General features: G+C 51.1%; 1 protein-coding gene across 1 annotated transcript in view; it reads right to left on the bottom strand.

Annotated features, from left to right (window-relative positions):
* The window catches only part of TDRD9 (tudor domain containing 9), a 64,557-nt gene that overhangs the window by 33,076 nt on the left and 6,510 nt on the right, over positions 1-24,971 (bottom strand). The window contains exons 4-18 of the mRNA XM_015599606.2: positions 23,270-23,367; positions 21,844-22,065; positions 20,865-20,987; positions 18,232-18,312; positions 15,681-15,845; positions 14,430-14,533; positions 10,489-10,553; positions 8,545-8,599; positions 8,306-8,390; positions 7,477-7,534; positions 4,864-4,968; positions 1,175-1,272; positions 650-781; positions 234-399; positions 66-129 (exon numbers count right to left, since the gene is read on the bottom strand). Coding sequence (XP_015455092.1) covers positions 66-129; positions 234-399; positions 650-781; positions 1,175-1,272; positions 4,864-4,968; positions 7,477-7,534; positions 8,306-8,390; positions 8,545-8,599; positions 10,489-10,553; positions 14,430-14,533; positions 15,681-15,845; positions 18,232-18,312; positions 20,865-20,987; positions 21,844-22,065; positions 23,270-23,367 — 1,621 coding nt within the window. The remainder of the gene's footprint in view (positions 1-65; positions 130-233; positions 400-649; positions 782-1,174; positions 1,273-4,863; positions 4,969-7,476; positions 7,535-8,305; positions 8,391-8,544; positions 8,600-10,488; positions 10,554-14,429; positions 14,534-15,680; positions 15,846-18,231; positions 18,313-20,864; positions 20,988-21,843; positions 22,066-23,269; positions 23,368-24,971) is intronic.

Here is a 24,971-nt window from a genome sequence, read left to right as displayed (position 1 = left end):
CGGGTAACAGTGTCACTCGACTCCAGTGAAACAAAGTGGCTTTTTAAAATATGAATGTGAAATACCTGTAACCATCAAGATGCTGCCTAAAAGGCATTGCAAAAAAGTTCTTCAAAGACAGAGCTGCCGCTACAACAGAAAAACCAAGCGCGTTAAGACAGCGAGAGCGGCCGGCATCACCCCGCACGGCACAGTGTCACGTGGCACCTCATGTGGCGCCTCACGTGGCTCACCTATAATGAGACACTCGTCCAGGCACCCGAACACGTGCCCCAACACGATGAGTTTGCCGAGCTGCTGGCTGACGGGAAGCTGGGCTAGCACCCTGCCGAGGAAGGTCAGTTCGCCGTCGTGGGGGTTCTCGTCCTCCCTCTGCCCGCTGACCGCCAGCGCGCCGACCTGTGTCAGGCAAGGAGGGGAGCGGAGCGCGTGCACAGTGAGAGAGCGGAAGTGCCGCACGGCCGCTCGCGGAGCTCACGTCGACACGCGTGCAGTCTGGACTCAGGAACTGATCGCCACACGTGCTTTCTCAAGCAAATGCCGATTATTTACAACAAAATGCCTTAGACAGACCCACATCACAAAATTTGTAAAATGTATCTAACGAGCCTTAGCCCTCTGGGCGTGAGCGCAGGCCAGGCAGACCCACCTCCTTGAGCAGGAGGACCGTCCGCTCGATGTCGCTCAGGCTGGGCGGGGAGAGCGCGGTCGCCAGCAAGGCCCTCGGTTCACCCATGTCGAGTAGCTTCACCTTCAGGACGGTGCTTCCCAGAGGACAGCGCTGAAAACAACAAAACTCACTGAGAAACAACAAAATGATTAAACCGGTTAACTGTCACATGACTAGCATTTTAGACGGACAAGGAGAAGGAAGAGAAAGAGCGGGCAGAAAAGGCAGGAAAGTGGGCGAGACAGGGCGGGGCAGAGAGAGGCCAGAGAGACAGACAGCAAAGCGAAAGGCAACTCCACGAGTGTCACAGGAAAGCGAAGCGCTGCGTCCAAGGACAGCCCAAGGACAGCCCTGACGCGCAGCCAGCAGGCGGCGAGTGCGGCTCTGCCGAAAGCCGCTGCCATCAACACAGCCTGGTCAGATGGCGATTTTTCTGGAATCGAAACTACACAACACTGCAAATGACATCACTCAGACTGTTCAGTAAAGCTGAAGTGTACTTACCAGCATCTCTGGGATGACGTGGTCGGGGATGGCGCTGTCCCAGAAATCCCTGTGTACCAGGCGGTAACAGTACCCCTTGGACACTCGTCCGGCACGGCCTTGGGGGGAGAAACGGTCACACGCCCGTTGGCATTAATTAACACCAGCATAAAGACACATTTACGAATAACCATTAAAGAGTAAGAAAAACCTTCAGTACCTTCTACTAGAGCAGGTCAGTAAGAACCTTCCAGAGTAAGTCAGTGTCTGCAGCCTTACACATACTGCCGACTTCCACTCGGTAATCCACAGCACAAAACCCGACGCACTTCTAGAGAAAGCAGCCTCGGCCCCGAGCCGCGATGGCACACACTGCACACCTCCCGCAGGGGCACGGCCCACACCAGTGAGGACTCAGACGCCGCCAAGCAAGAGCAGCGACGTCACAAGGAGCTGCGCTCCTTCCAGCGAGGTGGCTGATGGCCATGCAGGGAGACGAGGGCGGGAGGCTGTCACGCACTCTCGGCCCCTCACGGCTCCATCCGCCTGACACATCTGCACAGGTGACCGCGAAGACAGCGCTGCGCAGCGACTGAGCGAGCACGTGCGAGGAGCTCAGACCAGGCCCGGCCCGCAGAGACCGCCGCAGAATATGCCACTCTGCTGTGGAGGACGCACCCCTCAGCCCCACCTGTCAGCTCTCCCGGGGGGTGTCCTTACGTTCCCAGCTTTTACAAATGGGGGCAGCCCGGGGAGGCGCTTTCCTTCCCATGCACAGTCAGGAAAGACGGAGGGGCTCTGGACTGCTGGCCCCTCCAGGCACCCCCCAGCAGTCCAGATCCCCCCCACTGGCAAATGACATGACTGTCTAAGCAGAAAATCCCAAGGTGACTACCAAAAACAAACCAAAAACTCCTAGGACTGATCACCGAGTTCAGCAAAGTCACAGGATACATGACGGACACACAAATTAATCACACTTCTGTATACTAGTAATGAACGTGTGAAAGCCGAAATTAGAAACGCAATGCCACTGACCGTTGCTCCAAATAAAATTAAATACTTAGGTGTAAATCTAACAAAACATGTACAGGATCCATACGCTGAAAATAACACGATGCTGCTGACCAAAGTCAGAGACGACATCAATAAATGGAGACACTGTTCAAGACTCGACACTCCACAAATGCAGCTCTGGGTTTAACACAGTTCTCATCAAAATCACAGCAAGACTTTTAGTAGCTATGGACAAGCGTACCCTAAAATCCACGTGGAAAGGCAAAGTAGGACGGCTGGAACAATCGCGAAGATGAAGAAAAGGGTGGGAGGCATCCGTCCGCTTTACGTTAAGTTTCACGAGACAGTAATCAGTACTGTGGTACTGGTGGCGGGAAAACAGGTCAGAAGAACAGAAAGAACCCAGGAAGGGGCCCACCCAAGCTCTCCCAGTGACATCTCACAAAGGGGAAGACGACATCCCATGGGGGAAGGACACTGGGGCAGGGACAACTGGACATCTACAGGCAAAGGACAAAGTGAACCTCGACCCAAACCTCACACCTCGATGAAAATTAACTCAAATGGATCATGGATGTAAATGCAAAACAAAGCTTTGAAACTTTTAGAAGAAAACAGAGGACTGGGTGAACAGTTCTCCCACATGACACCAAAAGCACAGTCCCTAAAAGGGGCAGCTGATAAAGTGGACCTCATCAAAACTTAAAACTTTCTCCGTGAAACACCCCGTTAAGAGGATGGAAAGACAAACCGCAGAATGAAATGGGAGAAAATGTTTGTAAACCACATATCTAAAAAAGACAGAATCCACGTTACATAAAGAACTCTCAAAACTCAAAAGTAAAAAAACAAACAATCCAATCAGAAAACAGGCACGAGACGAATCCATCTCCGTGGAGACACAGATGGCAACCAAGCACAGGAAAGATCGGTCACCCCTCCAGTCACTGCGGACATCACAGGGCGACGCCTGTGCTCACAGCGGTGCCGACGAGGGTGTGGAAGGGACGGGTCTCAGACCTGCTAAAGGGAACCTGAAATGGCACTGCCACCACCAGAGCGGCCCGGGTGGCTTCTCACAGACTCAGCGCAGACCCAGCAAGTGCTCCCTGGGCCTGGGTCCCCGGGAGATGAGGGCAGGCCCCCACACTGACCCGGGCCCCAGTGCGCACGTGGCTTCATTTGCCATTGCCGAGAACTGGGAAGTGCCAAACGTCCTCCAACAGGTGGATGGCACCCAAAACCCTCCTTGGCAACGAAAAGAAGGAACCGTGAAGCAAGCCAGTCTCCAGAGGGGACACGCTGTGTGACCGCACTCATACGACACCCTCCAAACAACCACACAGTAGACGTGAGAGACGGGCTGCAGTGGGCAGAGAGCCGAGGGCGCCGTGACCACGGAGCTCCTTCCTTCAAGGCAGGGGGACCGGCCTGTGCCCTGGTCGTGATGGGTGGTTACAGGACTTGCCAGGGGTCATACTGAGAGGCACACGCACGAGTGCGTGGGGAGCGATCTGTGGTCGGGCGCTATGCCTCGCTGCCTGGCTTTGCCTCTGTGCTAAGTGACGTGAAATGTCACTGCTAAGGGTTCGGGGGACTTTGTACTATTTCTGCAACTTCCAATGAGGGCAAATTTTTCTAATTATAGAAAGTCTGAACATACCAAAAAATAGACAAAGGTGACAGCTCCCAGCGTCTGTACAATTACTTCTGTCATTTCTTCAAAGCACAGTTTTTGTTTCGGGGGTTTCAGTGGGGGAGGTTGAACACAGAAAAACGATCATAATTTACATCCTTTCCCACTTAGCTTTGTAACTACACGACTCAACATAAGGTTCTCCAACGTGCGAGGCCTTGTGACCACACCTGACAGTCCCTCCTCACCCCTCTAGGCAAGTCACATCAAAAGAGGGGACAAAGCACAGTGGGCAGGCCTGTGGGCTGAGGCCAGAGTCCAGGGTTCCAGTCCCCATCCCAACCGCCTCCCGGTATTACTCCTTCTGAGCAGGTCACTCCTCCCAGGTCTTGGCCGTGTCACTGAGAAACGGGGACACGAAGAGTGCGCTACCTCGTGGGGAATGAAATGAGCAAGCACAGCAAACAGCTGCGCCCGGCGTCCGGCGTCCCCGTGGGGCGCCTGAGAAGTGCTGTCTTGCTCCACTGGGGGCAGCTGGCTCCACTGCCCGCAGGGCCGCTCAGAGCAGCCCCTCCTCGCCCTCCCCAAAAGGCTCTGAAGGAAGCATGAGCCTGGCACCGAGCGCGCTGTCCCCTGGAGCCTGATCCAGCTGACTCGGAACTCTCTGTGCCACCAGTCAGGAAAACAACCCTGGAAAGATCAAAACTCGGACAGACGTCACAGGAAGGGTCACCAAAAGGTAACAAAGAGATCTGCTTGGCTCCCGTAACTATTCACCGGAAACTATAAATTCACTGAGAAAAACGACAGTGCTGGAGATGGCAGGACACTTCTCCGTTACGTACAAGAACTGTCACCTGGCTCACTGGGCATGAGGGGACACACGGGTGTAAGTGGAGAGTCTCACGACACGAGACACAGCTGCTAAGACCTTAAAGCCCATTCCAATAAAGGAAGCGTCTGAGTTGAGAGCAAACACACAAAAAAACAAATACTGTAAAGAGACATCTGGATGTGCCACCAACTCGGAATTGTGCCCAGGACGCAAACGTCTTACCTTTTCTCTGATTACAGCTGGTTTTAGAGGCCCAAGTCAATCGCAGACTCTGATAATTCGTGTCTTCGTCACAAACCAGAGTTCTAGTCAAACAAAAATCTATAACTGTCATTTAAAAAAAGGAATGTAAACACCATGCTAACCAGAAATAATTGTGAAATAATCACAATGCACAGTAATGAAACAAACCGAAACACGGAAGCCTCTGGAAATGCACTGGTCACACTCTCCTCTAAGGACTGGGGGTCTGGGCATAAACGACAGGCCCCCCGGAGGACCTGCCGTGTCACAGGCTGAGCCGCCCCGACTGCACGAGCCGTCCCGCGGGCACCACGCAGAGGAGCAACTACAGCCTGGACGGCTGGACTCGGGCCTGGGGCGGGGCGGGCGGGGGACTGGGGCCAAGTTGCTCGGTCTCTGTGGTCAGTGTCCTCACCTGTAAACCCAGATGACAGAAGCCCCTGCGACTCTTCTTGGACAGCCCGCCACCCCCTGCCCCGATGACAGAAAGGGCTGTCCCTGCGGGCAGGGTGCTGTCGCTGCCCACTCCCTCACACTGAGCCTGGAGAGGCGGCAGGTGTCCTCACCCCGGGAAACCTCCCCCCATTAACTGCTCCCCTGCCCGGCTGCCAGGGCTCTCGTGCTCCCAGCCCCTCCGCCATAACACTGGGTGATTTCTGCGCCCACAGAACCAGCGGTAGCAGCACCCAGCCGCTCCATCCTGTGAACGCCTCTCCTCCAAGGGGCTCACCTTCCAAGACGCCAGCACCCCCTTCCCATGGCCACACCCACAGTCATGACCCTTCCTCCACCTCAAGGTCAAGCCTCACTCTCCCCCTGTGGCATCCCCCTCAGCTCCGCCCCAAGACCCTCCTAACAGAACCACAGGCCACGCCTATCACTCCGCTCACCCTGGGGCATGTCCCATGAAGCCCGGCCCTTCTTCTGGCCTACTTGTCTGGCTCAACCTCAGCCCCAGTCACCAGCTGTCTACCCCCACCACGCAGCCCAGCGGCCAGAGAGGGCGAACAAGACGGCCGGCAGGCTGACTGCGCTTTCCACTCCTGGCCACTAGCCTAGGTGGTCGGTGGGGAAAGACCCCATGACTCGTTGCCCCGCCCCATGGGCACCTGCTGTGACCTCTTCCCAACCCTCTAACCCTCCCCCACTGCCACCCGCACCTGACACCAGCCCTCCAGCTCACTGAGGGCAGCGGCCATGGAGACCCCACACGCTCCCTCAGCCACATCTCGCAGGCCCTTCCGTCCTCAGCCTTCCACCGTGAGCGGGTAAGCCACCCACATGCCACTGGAGGCCAGCCCCTCCCCCCTTCATAGCCAGCGGCTCCTTTGACCATCCCCGCACCTCTTCCATTGATGGCCCAACGAAGTGGCTGCTCCCCACCCAGGGACTGTGTCCTCTGAGGCCCCCTCCCTCCCTTTACAGCCAAGAGCCCCGAGAGTGTCCTCTAGCCTCCTGTCTCCAATCCTTCTTCGTTCTGGAGGCCACTCCCACCAGGCTTTGCCCCCACTGAACCTGTGCATCAAGGTCACAGCGAGGGCCTCCTGCTAAAACCCATGACCTGTCATCAGCAGGGCACATCCGCTCACCCGGCCTCCTCAAAATGCTTTCCAACTCGGTTTCCAGAACATCACTGGCTGCTGGAGGCTCCTGTCTCCTCCTGCCCGTCCCAGCCGCCCCACCTGCTCCTCTGCCCTGGTCCCCAGGCTCACACAGCCAACTGCTTCCGCAATGTCTGGAACTTCCCATGGCCAGGTCCAGGATCTTCATCACCCTGTCCCCGCCCTTTCCTGTCCCCAGCACCTCACGGCTCCATTCTCTCGTCCTTAGGCCATTAATGTGGAGGGCCACCCCCAGCCTCTCACCAGGTCCCTGGGGACAGCCCCATGGGCTCCACCTTCACAGCCTACCTGAAAAGGACACCCCTCACTCTCCGGCCACGCCCGCCCCACCCCAGAATGCCAGCCACGGGCGACGGCCACCGCGATGCCCGGGTCACCTCCCTTCCTCTCCTTCGCCTCATTCGGTCTCGCCCCAACGGACCCTGCTGAGCAGGCCTTCGCTTCCGTCGCCCTCATCTTGGAGCTCTGGAATGCCCGCCATCTCACTTGGTAAAGGCCAAAGTTTTCTTTTTCTTTTTTTTTTTTAATCCAGCAAAACTGAAATTTTGATTTCTATTCCTAACACCCCCCGCCCCACACTCCCCTACTTCTTCCTCGTAGACACACTGTGGTTTAGGTTTAACTTACTACGTGTTTCCATTGATTTATTTACTCGCCCTCTTTCAAATGCTCGCCCCGAATGCGTCATGAGAACGAAGGTGCCTGCTGACTGCCACCCCGGTTCCACACCACCCCTGGCACAGAGAGAGGCCTAGCACCTTCCCGTCTGTCTGTTCCGGCCACGTGGCCACCTGCTGTCCCTCAGCTGTTCCCTGCTCCTGAACCCCATCTTTCCACGGCTTGCTCCTCTTTAGGTTCAAGTCCTGTTCAAATATCACTTCCTCAGAGCTGTGTTCCCACAATTCCTGGGGGCAAATAAGCCTGCGACTACTATGACTCATGTTATGGGGAACACAGAGAAGTATCTTACCATATTTGACATCTGGAACTGTGACGGAACTCTCTGCAATGTTGGTAGACAGAATAATCTATCAAACATCAAAAAAGAAAAAAGAATCTAACTATATGTTGGAAATAATCAGGCAAAGTTTAATGAAACCTCAAACTCAAAAATTATTTCAAAGTTGCATAATGTAAATACTAGACTCATATTCTCCCATTCTGCACACATCTCATAGTTCAAGGGCTCTGGGAGGCGGGGGGGGACGGGGGCAGTTCAGCGCAGCCAGATCTGCTCTGCCCCAGTGTGGGCTGGGGCTGGCCCAGCTCCCTACCTCATTCTTCCCCGCAGAAAATGGAGCTAATTATCGTGGCAGCCGGCCTAGGGCTGCGGTGGTGATCACAGGAGCGCGAGTGTGAAATGCCTGGGACTGATCCCGCCTGAACCCAGTGCTCAGTAAACAGCAGCTACCGTTACCAGTACTATCACCCCCGCCGGACACCGACCCCGCGTCCCGCACTGCAGTGCCACCACGTGCCACCGCGACCAAAGGGCAGACATGGATTGTTATAATTAACCTTCCTCAGAGCTCTGCAAGGTAAATGTTATCGGCTCAACTTTCAAATGAGGGAACTGTCTTAGAGAAGTGATTTGGTCAAAGTCACACAAACACAGGTGACAGAGACGCAAGTCATCTGTCCAATTCCACATGTGCCCTCTTGACCCCTACACCCCAACACAATGTCACTGCCCCTCCCTGGTGAATCACTCAGCAGCCTGTGGAAAGCCAGAAGCACAGGGAGCCAGGCGCAGGCCTCGCGGAGGCAGCAAGCGCGGCGGGACGGCCTGGCCCACCTACCTTTCTGTACCCAGGCACCGGGCTCAGCAGCACGCTGCTCTGCTCCTCCAGAGTCACACTCGAGTGCAGCGGGTACACCTGCAGTCTGAGACAATCGGTGGAACAGAACGCCCGTGAGGGACAGATACACGCGTGAACTTACTGAAGGAAGAACTAGGCACCGAGGTCACCGGAGTGACTTAAGGCCGAGACAGTGCAGTGGCTCTAAGTGAAAGCCCAGCAGTGTCACTTAAACACACCTTTTGTGAACCATGTTTGTGAGGAGTTCGTGCATACAGTTTATTTCAGCCAGACCTAGGGAAGAGAAGAAGACGGGTGGGGAGAAAAAGATTTGTATTTATTGCTAAAAACCAACTTTTGAATTAAGATGACATCCTTTTCAAGGAAAGCTCCACTAACTCATTTCACAACGTTTTTATCCTCTTCACCTAAGTTTATCAGAACCGCGAGTGAACACGTCCAACGACAGAGACTAACGGTAACCCAAAAAGGTGTGAAAACCTAGACCCCCGCAGGGTCTTCTTTCCCCAACAGCAACGGCCTGCGAATGTGGCTCAGACGAATAATTTTACATTTCTTTTCTTTTCCCACTGATTTTCCAAATTTCCTATGATGCTCATGCAAAATTTTACAACCAAAAAGTAATATTAAAAAACTCTTGGTCGCAAAGATATGCTAAATACTCTCATTAGGTCTAAACAATGCTTAGCGATAAATGAAGCTTACACATGCTTTTGCCTCATCCTGAATCATCGATATCTGAACCTGTTTCGGGCTAAACTGTCACCCCCAAAAGGTGCTGAAACCCTAAACGCAGTCAGCGTCCTCCGTGTGCCAAAAGCAGCACCGCAGCCACATTCAGTTAGGCTGCGGTCATGCTGCAGTGGAAGGAGCCCTGCGTCCAGCGGGACCTTGTCCTTGACAGAAGGGGAGCGAGATGGACAAACATGGGGGCAGCACCATGCAATGAGAAGCGGGCAGAGACGGACCGATGCGGCCACGAGCCAGGGAGCCCAAGGACTGACGGCCACCAGAAGCTGGAATCGGCAAGGAAGGATTCTGCCCAGAGCCTCAGAGGGAGCGCAGTCCTAGTGAAACCTTGATTTTGAACTTGCAGCCTCCAGACTGTGAATGAATATATTTGTTGTTTTAAGCCTTCCGGTTTGTAGCGCTTTGTTACAGCAGCTCTAGGAAACTCATATAGAACTCTTCATAAATGATCAATTAGTGAAATAATATATCATAAACACGTTGACAGAAAGACAACAAATGAAACTGTAAAATGTCATTTATAAATATTTGAACCTGGCGATGTTTAGCACTTGAAAAGTATCTCATGTGAGGGCTCTTTAGCTCTGCTTTGGTCATTTTCTCCCTTAATGCAGCATTGTGCACAAAGAAGTTTTTGATAAACATTTATTGGGGCGAATGCAACTCGACCCCACTGACAGCTAATGGTGCTTCCTTGATACAAAATCCACAGCAACCAAAGCAAAACGTGATCCAAGTGTTAAACCTATGGGTTATTTTCCAAAGCTAGATGAGGAACCGTCATCCATGCCTCCCGGTCTCCACCAGCACGGGCGCACACGCGCACACGCGCACACGCGCTATGTATCACCTTCAATGACGACCCCAACTGCGGCCGTGTTTCACCAAGCTATTCTACTTCATTTAAAATCATCAAAGACGTCATTTTGAAAACGTACAATTTCACGTAAATTAATCTTTTCAGGTATTTTAAACGCTCCTTTTCTCAAATAGTTAGAAGGAAACTCCAGGACTACCTGATGATTCTCATGGTATGAGGACAGCAACGCTATGACTTAATGACACTTAAATGTCAGTAAGTAAGCCTTAAACACAGACTGGTGACAATCACTTCACATTTATAAACATAAACATGTAACAAACCAAATTTAACAAAGTCAAGTATTTTACTGAAAATTTTGAAGGGAGTAAGACACTGCCTTCAAAAAATTAAACTCTTCATTATCACTCTCTTAAGCGATGCGAAGATCACAGTGAGAAGTCGAACTGACAATCACACTCGTTCGTGTTCTCAGGGTCTAAAACAATAAACCCATACAATGGCCAGCACCGTTTTGCATCACGTGTGCTACACGCACACCTGGCTTGCATCCGGGGCATCACGATTCCAAGTCATGGAGGGCGACACTCACCTGGCAGAAACACCAGCACGCTGCTCCGCTCCGACACAAACTGGGCGCCCGACCAGTTCTTGTTCCTGTTAAAATGGGACATGACAAATATTAATCCAGCCTGAGACGGCCGCTGTTCTTCCAGAACCCTGATCTGCATTTTGGTCCCGAAAGGCTCTTACATCACGCAGTGTAACGCTCTCTCTCTTACAGGAGAAAACGCGGAGTCCCAAGGATGAGCCACTGTCCAGAGCCCCACACCCTTTTGGGGACCACAAGCCTCTAGACTCCCATGATCTCTTACAAAACTCACTATCGGTAAACATTTTCCTTGAAATTTAGTTACTATAATCCAGAACCTCAAAATACAAAATGTTTAAAATAACGACAAGCAAAATTTAAAATCTCCAGAGTCCAAAATATTACTAGAAAGCACTTCACAGAGCGAGGTCTCATCCGCTCACCCCACCCCGGCAGTGCTCACGTGGCGAGAACGGAACCCCGAGCCACCCGTACAGCTGGGCGACCCCTCCTGCCGACACCCGGCCCTCAGAAAAGCGCAACAGAACTGACAAGTCCTTAGCCAGAGCCACCAGGAGAAGAAAGAGGGAGAAGACTCAATTACTAGAATCAGAAACGAGAGAGGGGACACTACCACTGACTTCAGGGGAAAACAGGGTAATAAAGGAACTCCGTGAACAACTGTATGCAACGGATTAGACAGCTTCTCTGAAACCGGCATTTTCCTAAAGCGATATAAACTCCCGAAACTGACCTAAGAAAAAGACAACAATCTGAATAGCCCTGTGACAAGAGACTGACTTGGTCATCTTAAACTCCCCCCGCCCCAGAGAAAAGCCCAGACATCAATGGCTTCCTAACTAAAATCCACCAAACATTTGAGGAACATCAATTCTTCACACACTCTGCCAAAAACCAGACCATTTCCCGCCTCGTTCTACGAGGCCAGCATTATTACCCTGACACCAAAACCAAAGACAGCACAAGAAAACTACAGACCAATCAATACCGCTTAGGAATGTGAACGTAAAAATCCTCAACAGAACACTCGCAAACCAAATCTGGCAACAGAGACAAAGAGCTGGACACGTGACCAGGTGGGATTTATCCCGGGTGCAGAGTGGATCCAACACCTAAAAACCAAGCACCGTACACAGCACATTGTTAGGAAGGAAATCACGATTATCTCAACAGACACAGAAAAGGCATCTAACAAATCCTAACACTCTTCATAACAAAACACTCAACAAATTAGGAGCAGAAGTGAACTTCCTCAAATTGAAAAAGGTCATCTAGGAAAAGCCCCCAGGGAACATCACACTAACTGGCAGAACTGGCTGTCCATCTCACCGCCCCAACTCGGCATTGTACCCGAGGTTCCGGGGCACTCGGGCAAGAACAAGAAACGCAAGCATTTGGATTGGAAAGAAAGACATAAAACTGTCTCTGTTCCTAGATGACTCAACTCTGCAAGTGGAAAACCTTAGGAGTCCTCCTGGAGCTAGTGAGCGAGCTCGGCAGGGCTGCAGGACGCAGAACCAGCACTCAAAAACAAACCGCTGTTTCTGTACGCTTGCCGTGGACAATCTGAATGTGAAATCAATCATTTATTCACGATAGCATCAAAGAGAACACCAAAGGAACAAATTTAACAAGACAACTGCAGGACTTACACACTAAAAACTACTGCATTGTTGAAAAAAATTAAAGAAAATCTAAAGAAACAGAAAAACATTCCATTTTAATGGACTGGAAGGTTTAATATTGTTAAGATGGCAATACTTTCCAAACTGATCTTCAAACTCAACACAAAGCCTTTCAGAGTCCTAGCTGGCTTCTTTGTAGAAATTAACAAGCCGATTTCAAAATTCACATCGCACTGTGAGAGACTCAGAATAACCAAAACAATCCTGAAAAAGGATAAAGTCGGGGCGACTCACACTTCTAATTTCAAAATTACTTCAAAGCGATGGTACTCAAGACACTGTGGCACCCTGCCACAAGGACACGCATACAGCCCAATGGAAAGAATGAAGAGTCCAGAAATAAACCCGCACATATATGTCAACTAATTTTCAACAAGGGTATCAGCGCTGTCCATGAGGACAGAAGAGCCTTTCGATCAACAGTACTGGGACAACTGAACAGCACACATTAAAGAATGAAGACGGACCCTCGCCTCACACACACACCAATAGTAGTTCAGTATGGATCCAAGCTCTAAATGAAAGAGCCAAAGCTATAAAACACTTAGGAAAAAAAACAGAGAAAATCTTCATGACCCTCTTTTGGCAATGGATTCTTAGCTATGACACCAAAAAGCCAGAGCAACAAAATAAGAAACAGACAAACTGAACTTCGAGATGAAAAACTTTTGTGCTTCAAAGAACACCATCAAGAAAATAAAAAGACAACCCACAGAATGGAAGAAAATATTTGCAAATCAAATCTCTAATAAGAGGCTTGTATTTAGAACATATAAAGAACTCTAACAATTCATAAGAAGAAAAACAGTCAAAAATGGACACAGGATTTCTGTCTCCAAGTATAAATAAATATAAAGCATATGTCTACTAACGAGGATACACAAATGTCCAACAAGCACATGAAAAGATGCTCAACCTCATTAGTCATCAGGGAGAAGCAAATCAAAACTGAAATGTGCTACTACTTCACACCCTCGAGGACGGCCAGAAGCAGGAAGCCAGATGCCCACCAGTGCCGGAGAAAGCAGAAGCCTCAGAAGCTGTTGGTGGGATGTCAGGTGACGCAGCTGCTCTGGAAAACAACCTGGCAGGCCCTCAAACGCTTACACAGGTACTGTGTGACCCAGAAATGCCACTCCTGGGCAGGCACCCGAGACAAATGAAGAGACACGTCTGCGCAGAAATGTATACACAGAGCTCACAGCAGCATTCTCACGACGGCCAAAGGAGGAACGACCCAAATCTCCGCCTCAAAGGAGATGACAAGACGGGGTCCAGCCACATAATGGCGCAGGGCTCAGTCATAAAAAGGAGTATATGACAAACTTTAGACTGTCTCAAAAACGCTACACACCAGAATACAGGGGACACAATCACAGAAGTGACCAGATTTAAAAAATCACTGATTCAATATTTATATCAACAAAATGAAAGGAGGAAAATAAAAGGATTAACTATTGAACTTATAAAGACAGAAAACAATAACGAAGCAAACCGAAGGAGCAGGCGGGAGGGAGTTACAGCGAAGGTCAACACCGACTCAGGAACGTTGAGGAAGTCCCGTATGTCACCCAGGAGGCTTAGTTTTAGAAGGAATATCAGTGCTATACTTTTGAAGCTGTTTTATTATCACATTACAGAGGAAAACAAGTAAATAATGTCCTTAGCAACCAAAAGTTTCAGGGTTTAAGAAAAAGAACTAAAAATAAAAGTGAAAATTTAAGGTAAAAACATTGTTAAGTCTAGGCTGAAATATCAACATGAATCTGTAATATTTTAAAAGCATATTTCCAGCTCTACCCACTACAAAGACTTAGGAGCAGTGATCCCAGACGTGACCTCTACAATGCCCCTCACTGCAAGGGCCCAGTTCCCAGGGGACACGGGTGCTTCCTGACCTACTGCAGAGGAAGGACAAGGTGATTAGCCTGGGGCATCCTGTGACAGAAAACAAGTAAATGCCATGTGCCACACAACACAGGAGCCAGATCAAATGGTTCCCACTGGCCAACGTTCGGACAACTGATCATCAAGAAAGAAATCTGACCATAATTAACTTTGACACTTTAAATGAATCAAAATCCATGAGTCTCAAGAGAATGAGAAGACAAGCCTCAGACTGAGAGAAAACATTTGCAAAGGACACATAAATAAAAGACTGATATCCAAAAAATGTAAGAACTCTTCAAACTCAACCATTAGAAAACAAATAACCTAATTAAAAATGCCTCTTACCCACTCTCTTTCATGTCTAAGTCATCGAACATCTGGATCAGGGAGACGGCAACTTCGTAGATGTCCTTCGTTATCACGGGCTCCTCCAGGAGGTGAGGAGAAAGCTGAAACCCGAGAAGGCGGAACATCGTGATGGGGTGCCGGAGGTGCGGGGCTGGGCGGTGGCTCTCCTCTGCATGTCACTCACTGTACCTACACCTCAACTAAAAATATCGTCTGCAGGGCATCCCACTCCCCAGGGACGTCTAAAACATCTCCGGCTGTCACAAAGGGCACCCAGTGGGTGGAGGCCAGGTGGCGCTAACTTCACCCCCCCCCAGGACAGGACAGCCCCCACCCACACAGCGTCAGCCACCCTGTGGCTGAGGTGGCCTGGCCTGTAACATATACTTCCATGTGTGCAAAGTTGTTCTCTGCAGCACGATTTTTAATAAGAAAAGACTGGGACTGCTGGAGATTCGGTAAGGAATGGTATCTCCACACCAGCGGGGGAAGGTGGCTTTAAAAGGGAATGAAGAAACTGGACACTGATGCGGAGAGATGTGAGAAGACACATGGGAAAAACCAGGTGTGCAGAGAACGCTACCGTTTCTGTGAAAAAGAGAAACGCCACCTTCGCATGTGCCTGTACAGACACAAAAGCCTGCGGGAGAACCCATCAGAAACAACAGCAGCGCTCCCTCCTGCTGGGGCGGGGCTGGGCAGACAGGACGGCAGAGAGAAGCCACCGTACACCTGCTTACTCTCTCTGCGCTTCAAATCCTGTAACGTATCCCCCATCCGAAAACACTTTTACATCGACTGCGACTGTCCTAAGAACAGGTTGTCATCACAGTTCTTAACTGTCACCACAACATGATCCTCCTTCAGTTCGGAGCAATATGACTTATAGTAGAAAATTTCAGTTTTAGCAAAGTAAATGACATCCCACCCTCCACTGAATTTGTGATTTTGTAGCTGAACAAAATCTAACGTTTTATTTTTCTACATCAACGAAGCCGAAAGCCAGCTCGGGTCCCTTTCACAGGGACCCACAGAATGCGAGCTCATCAGGCCCACAGTTCAAGACAATAAAGCAGGGGCCCCCGCCCCCATCCCGAACCCCACTCCCTCCCAGTTCCACTTCCGGCCATCTCCAGGCTCCACTACCACTTCCAAGAGCCTTCGCCAGCAGCTGCAGAGCGCAGGTCGGACCAAGCGCAGACGTGCGTGGTCCCGTCCTCCCTCAGGGACGCAGGGCGCCCCACCTACCCGGCCGTGGTGAATGTGCTCCAGGTCACCGAGGTAGCATTCTTCAATGGAGTGTGGCTGCCCCTCCACCTCGAAAATGTGTGCGGGCTTCATCTTGTTCTGGACGGGAACGGCAAAGTAATCTGCGAACTCTTTACAGTTGATGGTGGCTGACATCAGGACTACCTAGGAGTGAGAGGCCACAGAAATAAACAAACGCTAATGACTAACTGGATGGGGCACTTTTTAAATCCCAGGACTGGGCTCTGCTTTGCTAACTCTCTTGGGACTTTTCACAGGACACTGATTTAATCTCTAGTGTGAAACAAACGACTACAGTTGAAAGAATGCTCAGAGATACGAACTTTTACTATTTCTCTTCGATTCTATCAAGTGAGAAACTGCGTACTCCCCGCAAAGCTACAACCATTCCCATGAACGAAAGCTTCGCCCGCACGGCTGCTGCACCTCTGCGTGCGTGCCGGATGCGTGCACCGGGGGAGGCGGGGGCCGGAGAACCGCGGGCCTCAGCCCAGAGCCCGGGGGCTGCCGGGACCAGCAGGGCCCGCCTGACTGCACGTTTCGGTTTTGCCAAAAAGCAAACGTGGGACAATATCCCGAAGCAACATAGCCAAGAATGCCAGAAGCTGCGTCCTCGGCACATCAGACATGTCCCGGAGGAGGTGACGGCATCGCGAAGGAGCGGCGTCACTCGCCAGTCTCCAAAACGCTAAGCAGGGGTGACACAGTTATCCGATGGCTACCGACCGCCCCGTGCATCTGGCAACGAGGACTTCTGCAGTGCCGGTCTCAGCAGAAAGTAAAATGTACACATTATCGGTACAGCTACCGGGTAGACAACGTATCTATATTCTCTCTGAATGTCGATGCAAATGGTAAAACCATAGCGACCAGAATGCACTCTGAGATGTCATGCCTAAGGCTGGAAAGGAGGCTCTGAGAAGCCACCTGCAGTGTAGAGAGACCCCAAGAGACACATCCCGACAGTAAGTGATGCAAACGTGAGGCCCAACCTGTAAGGCTCAAGGCGCCGTGGGCTTTACAGCAGCCTCCCCTCGTGTGCCCTCCCTCCCTCACCCAGGTGGCCCTCGCCTCTCCTCCACCTGCCAAGGCAAGTCTGCAGCCTGCCCAAGATACCCGTCTGTCCAGCTTGCCCTTGGGTTGGGTCTGGTGACATGGCCAGCAGCGACAGCAGGGCCAGGGGCCTGGGGCATGGCACAGAGCCAGGGACCTCTACAGGTCCGAGTGGGGAGCGGGAGGGGAGACTTGAGGCCCATGTGGCTTCTGCACCTCGGCCTCTGACGACAGCGCTCTTTTTTTAAAAAGTAATGGGAAAGGAATTTTCGAGTTTCAAAAAACTTACTACAAAACCATCTAGAACTTGACTTTCAATTTCTTGGTCCAACTACATATACCTCATAAGATTCTAGATTTAGAAAACATTCTGCTTCATATATTTTTAAATAAATCATGAGAATGTTGAAACTGATAAGCCACTTTGCTACTTAGACAGTAGGTGCAAATTCCTGACCACCTTTTCTTCAGCAGTGGATAATTTTTTAAAAATCCACTGCACTCTTAACTTTCTTGACTACTGAAAACTAAGAAAACATGTAATGGAGTCATTGTCTTAAAGCAAAAATGACAAGTCGTAAAATGACAGTCAAGAAAAGCTCTGACTGAACAATCTTTATGTCATCTTTAAGTTAAAATTCCACAGAGAAGTGTAGTAGCCAAATTCTCATCATTTTACAATCATCTCGAGCAATAAGACAACACATTGCCAATGGCAGGTTCCACTTGTTTGTCCCACCAGCTGAGAATATGAAACCTGAGGCTGATCCGTCCCATCTTGGGGAGGGTGGGGGGAGTTTCCCTAAAGGATGAACTAGATGGAACACTTGGGAGACAGGACGGAAACTTCGTGACTGAGAAAGCAGCTGCTTCCCATTAACAGCGAGTCCTGCAGCCGTCGGTGACGGTGATGTAGTGACGTTGTGAAGCTGCCGCCCAAAGACCTCCAGGGAGCGCAGCAGGCCGCCCCAGGACCCACAGCATGCCCGCGACAAAGCCTCGCTGTGCCCGCCCTTCCGTCAGGGCAGGTAAGATGTGAACGATGCTTACCGTCCCCCACCCCCGGAATCTCAGTTAGCTCCCCATGAAGTCTCGAAACCCGCAGCGTGTCTAACTGTTCTGAAACTTCAACGTGCTTTGGCGCTATTTTCAAAACAGAGATTATAGATCTATTCGCAGCTCTAAATCGGAGCGCTCATTCAACCGAAAGCAGTGCTCTAATGCCCAGCGTTTCATTACAGTCAACGATTATAAGGCCATATTCTGCAGCCTGGAAAACTTAGACTCTCGCAGCATAGTAACCAAAGCACATCCCACTCTGTTCCTAGGACAGTGCCCTTGAGCTGGCCTGCCAGCAAGATCTGGAGTACTGCACATGACAGTGAAATTTAAGTCACTGTTTCTGTTAAAATAAGAATACACAAAACTAATTAATAAGCCTTAATCCTAAGTATGTTATTTATAAAATCAAATTTACCTTCACAAAACGTGAATTTGTTCTTAAAAGTTTGCGGACAACCAACAGCAGGAAATCCATTTCTTCAGTTCTCTCGTGTACCTACAAAAAATAAGGATCGGGCGCCCCACATGGCATCGAGCAAGGCACACCATCGCTGAACAGACGGACGAACGGAAGCGGTTAGTGGCGCACCCCAGAGCCTGCAGGTGAGTCAGCGCTTTCTGCTCAACACGGCTCCTTGAGGGGCTGCTACTATTCCTGATGTCACTCCTGGCCAAGAGGAAGCAAAGAACACAGACCCACAAACCACATGTCCCCAGCACTAAGAACCACTGACCAACCTCCCTAGGCCACCCCTTGCGTACCACACACCTCCGCACGGTCCCAAGTCACACTGTTGCTTTAGCGAGTAAGGACAGAGCAGAAGCTGTGCCCAGGCAGCGCTGTGTCCTGCCTGGCTGGACATGTCCCTTGACACACTGGCCTGCAGTTCCCAAGGGTGGGAAGGGTTGGCCGTGGAGAACTAGCTCAGCCTGGAGAATTCAGGCGCTCATTCATGGCCCTCCTCAGATAGAGACCACCAGGCCGAGCTATCTAAGGATCTACAGCCAGCTCGGCCACCCTGGCCTGCCCTCACCCAGAGCCAGCTTGCAGTAAAGGGCCAGGACATGGTGCTACCTTTCTGTCCCTTAGTCAAGATACCTCAGCACACAAGGAGATGGTAAGGTTCTATCCTGAGCCATTTCTCCGCTGAAATGGAGAGGAGCTACTGAGCTTGAAAGGAGGTCGTCTCTCCCCTGGTCGTGCCCTGGACAGTCAGGCCTTCCCATGTCCCCCGCCTCCCACCGAAGCGGAAGGGTGGGAAAGGAGGGTGGAGGAAAGACAAGGGCGAGCCAGCCATGGAAGTATCTAACGTTCACGGTAACGGCTGGCGACCCTAACGGGCCACTGTAGTCTAATTCTTATTTCGTCCTAACGCCAGGCTCCAAAACACTCCACGCGCACACACAACCTGTCTCCTACTCAAGAAAGAAGGACTCTCAGTGGTGAAAGCTCCAGAGTGACCTCCGGTCAGTGCTGAGAACACAGGACCCCCCACCCCAGAGCTCTGACCCCACGGGCCCTGCCTCCCCCTCCCGCCCTCTGAGGACCCCACAGCCCCCTCCCTGCCAGTGGCCCGTCCCCGTAGCACATGGACGTACACACTTCAGCAGAGTCTGCGCCCCCAGTACTACGTCCAATCCATTCGTTCCTTAAGCAAATGACTATTGGGGCCGGGGATACAGTAGCAGAGCAGGGTGCTGCCGTCACAGGGTGACCAGACAGATCCCTGCCACCTCCCGTCCTGGGAGGGCGAGCTCTTGCAGAGAACACTCCGCTTCTGTTCGACGTGATGGCACAGCTGCAGGTAGCGCGTGTCAGCAGCGCGGTGAGGGCGTGGTGTCCTCGTCACGTGTGTGTGCGTGCTAGACGGGACGTACGGGGCATGGGCGGCTGAGCCCCAAGCACCTCGCAGGGGAGGCTCCACGACCGACAGGTACTGCGAGCGTGCGGTGGGCACACCGCCACCGCCTCTGGGCTTCTTCTCCGCCTACTCTAAAGAGAGCCACACCTGCCAGAAGTCCTAAGGGAGACCTCCGAACCGTGCCATCCACCACGCTGATCTGCCGAGAACGACACCAGGGCATTTCCCTCCCTCCACTCTCCCGAAGCCCACAGCCGTCTACCACCAAGTCACGGGACAGGATGGCCAGCGCGTCCCTCTGCCTGACTGTGGGACGCTCCACGGCACTGATGAGCACACGCAGACGGGCGCCCCCAGGCAGGCACGGGGCCCAGGCGCAACGCGACCGTCCACAAATCCTGTTCTCTGGCCAGCGGCTGCCTTTCTTCAAGAAGCAAAGCTTCCCAAAGCGTCGCTCCTGGGGAGGCTAAAACCCAAGGGCTGGCCGTGAGGTGTTCCCAGAGCTCCTGGGACAGGTGTCTGAGACGGCCCCACCCCGAAACACCCCTTCCTGACTCACAAACCACGTCAGCTTGCTAGTCCCTCGCTACTGAAAGGGCCAGAGCGCTAAGCCCGGTACAAAGACGAAGTTCGCCATGCTTCATGAGAGCTTTTTTAAGAAAAGTGAACAGGTCACTATCTTGTACTTACTGATTTTTTAAAGATACCATTGTCCTCATTTGACTACATGGAAAGTATCTGTCAAGCCCTGAAAACAGCTGCATACGATTAGCGCTCCTTCGCCGCCTGCTGTGGCCAACACGTGGAAGCAGGCCAGCGGACCTCCTATAAGAGGCAGTCAACACCTACAGCTCTGCAAGACACACAGTCTCTGTCCCCACTACTCGTCCCTCTGCTGTAACCCAGCAGCCACCACAGACAATGGGCAAAACTGCATGCCAATGACAACTTAGAAGCCAGGGGCCAAACCCGGCCGGGGGCTGTCCTGGGCCCACCCTGCCCTGAGGAGGAACTCGGCTGTAGTCTTCAGCCTCCCCACAGGCGCTGTGGGGCAAAGAATAAACACAGGAAGTCAACATTCTAAGTAGAGCAAGCAGACAGAGACCCAGAGAGCCAGCTGCCCCGTTGCGGGCAGAGGGCCCTGGCAGCAGCCGCTCGGCCTTCCCCGTGGGACGCGAGCACTCACTTCGTCGATGAAGATGTGCGTGAACTCCATCAGGCTCTTGGCACTGACGATCTTCTGCAGCAGGACTCCAGTTGTCATGTACACGAGCTTGGTGTCCTCCGTCGCTATTTTCTCCAATCCCACCTAGAATTGGGGAAGGAAGAGAGAAAGGAGAAAAATTTCAGGTTTAAATGGCTTGCTTTAACTACCAAAAAAGGCTATGTCTATTTTATCATGGAGGCATGAAAGCAAACAAAAAAATTAGTGTATATCACAAAAGATATAAGGTCCAAGCTAAAACTAAAGTTACTTTCTCTCTTTTATTGAGGGAGGAAGTCTGGCTTAGTCATACTGCCTATCACTCCAACACTGAGACAATTATGTATGAAAACATCTACATACAAAAATATAATTGAGAGATTAAAGTTACAAAAGCTATGAGTCTGAAAATTCTTATTTCTTTGCTATTCAAAACTGGGAAAGAGGGGGTGACTCCATAGTGTAGTGGTTAGCCCATCTGCTTTATATGCACAAGGTCCTGGGTTCGCGCCCAAGGAGGAGTCATGGACCATACCCCAGGTGCACCAGGCCCCGGGAACACGCCGCCAGCATGTGGGAGGAGACGCCCTGCCTTCAGAGATCCAGTTCTTAAGGAGAAACCCTCCAGGGGTGGAAGGGGGTGTGGGGGGGGGGGTGGATTAAAAAGGGGGAAAAAACCCAAACCTAGATTTCTATATGAACTTTAAGTTGTGTTAGCAACCAATTCAGCTTAAAACAAAAAACAACAAAACTTAAAGAGGGGGAAAAATTTTTTTTAAAAAACTGGGAAAGAAATTAAAGTTATTTGCAAGAAATTCAGAGTTTAACTATTTTTTAAATTATGTTAAGTTCTGCTCTATAAGCAACTGGTTTCATTTTAATGTCCAGAAGAAAATAAACACATCCTCTCATCTACTTACAGAGAACACAAATGAACGAGGAGAGGGACGCCCGGCCTCACCTGATAGCCCACCAAGCCGCCCAAAGCCCAGGCGCGCTCCCGGCTGATCCAGCGGGCGATGCTGCTGGCCCCTATCTTCCGGGGCTGGGTGACCACGATGTTGCAGTAGCTGGAGCGCTGGATGTGATGCTCCAAGATGTACTGCGGGAGCTGCGTGCTCTTCCCACTGCCCGTGGCGCCGTGAATGATCACCACGGAGTTGCTTTCTACCAGCGATATCACCTGGAATCAAACAGAGAAACACCTTTCAAAACCGCCGCAAAATTACCGATGATCTAAAAGCGTTACCTAGGAGCCCGCTTTACCTTGAAAAGACCGTCGAGATTTAGATTCCTGTCACCTTTTACAGTTAATAGCTAACCAGTTAAACATCACAAATGACAGAAGAAGGTTACACATCTGTGACATGTCAAACCAGTCTGACCGTGACAGTACCTGTCATGCCAGGGAAAAGAGGTCTCACCTTCTTCATCCACGAAAATGAAAACATCACACTGGGCTTCCTATATGGCTCTTGCTAAGTCTAAATTTCTACTATTTTAAAGTTTTCAAATAATTCTACTGAGAAACAAGAAAACACAGCTGTTATTACACTCAAGCGGTTTCAAAATATCAACTGAAACTCTCATATTTTTGAACAACTTCCACCGTCCCACTTACAGTCTGCATGGAGCATTTTTGAATCCACAATCCCATTCCTCCCCATCACTGCCCTGCTCTCCCTAAATTCATTTACGCTCCCATCTCTTCCGGGATTGCTGCACTCAGGGAATACAGCTGAACTTCAATGTTGGCCTCTGAAAATTACTAACGTGTATCTACTCTACCAACGTGATTCGATCGAAAGCAAAATAAAAATTAAAGTTGGAATGTTTACCATTTTGTTTTATCTGTAAGTACCCCTTCCACCAGTAAAGTTACTAAGGTTCCAACGTAGTTACGTGCTATTAAACACGGTTGAACGAGTCATCGTAAATACACACAAACGCTGCTATACCTGGCCCGGCATCGTTCGTAAAATGATACATTACTGAGGGAGCTAACGGATCACTAGGCAAAAGTGCACGCAAAGCGAAAGTGTAAAGCAGCCCCAACGGGATGCGAGGGGGACTGCGGCCAGGGGCATTGCTCGCTTCATAGAGACTGGGCCGTGCATTTTCACTAAGAAGCTCCATGGGGCGGTGGGAACGAGCCGGCATGTGCCCGCACCATGTCGGAGGGACGAGCAGACAGACTGAATGTCAGGAGGCAGCCCAGGGGAGGCCGAGCAGTGCCGGCACCGTTACACAGGGCGCCTCCCATGGCAGCCGCCTCCTCTGCTGCCACCGAGCCTGGCATCTGGGTACTGTCAGACTATACACAAAAAGGGCGGGGCCTCAGGTGTTTACACAAACAGCAAATCACAGTGTGACAAGAATAATCTTACCTCTTCCCTGCATCGATTTATAGGCAAATCAGGATATTTATAAGTTGTCTCTGGGATGCATGGAACATGGCTTAATTTAGCCGAAGGTGGCCTTGGACCTGGATTCGAAAAAACAAATGCAATGCTATTTCTTATCTTAAGAAAGACAAGGTAAACAATGCCATGTTCTATCTACTCTGCATACACAGCATGTATGGGTGTGCGCACGCACGTGCACGCACTCATGCACTCTCTCACACACACACACACACAGAGTATACAGATTCTACAGGCTGAACTGGAAAACCTCTGGTACCCACTGTTGGTAACCGACATAAGCCGCGCATGCTCTCATCTCCCCATCACAGCCCACGACGCTGTAGGCTGAGCGCCACCTTCTGAGATAAGAGGCCTATAACACACAGTACACGTAGCTTGAAAACGGTAGGAAAGGGTTAAAGAGCAAACATAAATTTAAAATTTCAATGAAAGCACCAATTTGTTAAGTGTCCATTCCTTGCTACTAAAACAAGCCCATGGTCGACAAGCAAACACAAAGTGGGTACTGCATCCCGAAGGGCCACTGTGCCCCGCTCAGAGCCACGACGCGCATGCTGACCGCCTCGCCGACTTATGTCCTCCTCTGAGTTCCTCCTGTGGCTCTGGACCTCAGGGCCTCACTTAACAAACAGACAAACATACAAACTTTTATTGGGAAATAATTTTATTTCCAAAATAAACTTTAAGCCTCCTTGCCTCTCCAAGTTTAGGTGTCTCCGCCCCACACCCACCTTCCCTTCCCCACCAGCCCCTGTCTGCCCATCGCCTCCCCTCTGCACCTGCCACCATCCTTCCCACCTGACACACACGCACCCGGGCTTTTCTTTTGTTCTACTACATTTTTTCCCCTACGTGTATTTGTAGTTTATTAATAAGCCTAATAATATAAAATTAAAACATGACTATTTTCGTACGTGTGAATCAAGGGAACTAGCTCGTGTTCTGAATTTTAAACACAGAGGAGCCAGAACTGTTCTTCCTGGGGCACCGAGGCCACCGACCTGGGGGAGGCGCTAAGCCCTGCCCTGACCGGCCTCTAGTCTGGTCAACCGCGCTGACTGCCCGACGCTCTCAAACCAGCATTTGTTTTCCACTGTCACATCCCATTTCCCTCCCATCACTCCCTTCGGCTTTGAAAAGCACAGCCACCGATGCCTCCTGTTTGCCAGGCCGGCACCTCCTCCCAGTCACACCCCTTCCAGAAGCTCCCTCAGCTAAGGCTAAGGAGTCCCGCACATTAACCACCCAACCTTCAAAACCTGAGCCTGAGCACAATCCTACGTGTGAACAGTTCCTAACTTACAAGTGGGTGCAGCATTTCGATAGGTCGTGTGGACTCTGAGGGCCGCTGCGCATCCAGAGCAGCCCACGAATGCAAGACGGAAACGTACGTGTCAAAACAGGGGAAATAAGCACACACCCTCCCATCCTTGACGCTGGCAGGGCTATCACTCAACAACAGGCCTTTCTAGCCTAACGCACGAGAGGGACAAGAACCCGCGCAGCCTGGGAATGAGGACAGGAGCAGGGAGGGACATCACCGGGATGTGAGAGACGGGCGCACGTGGGGACAGCGTGGGCGTGAGCAGCCCTGACAGCGGCTCTTGGAGGGGAGAAGGGGCACCAGACTTCCGCTGGGAAAGACAAAAGATGCCGCTGGATT

Source organism: Pteropus alecto, unplaced genomic scaffold, assembly GCF_000325575.1.
Source record: "Pteropus alecto unplaced genomic scaffold, ASM32557v1 scaffold8, whole genome shotgun sequence".
Classification (NCBI taxonomy): Eukaryota; Metazoa; Chordata; class Mammalia; order Chiroptera; family Pteropodidae; genus Pteropus; species Pteropus alecto.
The sequence above is the reverse complement of the archived record's forward strand: the minus strand, read 5'-3'. Positions and strand labels throughout refer to the sequence as shown.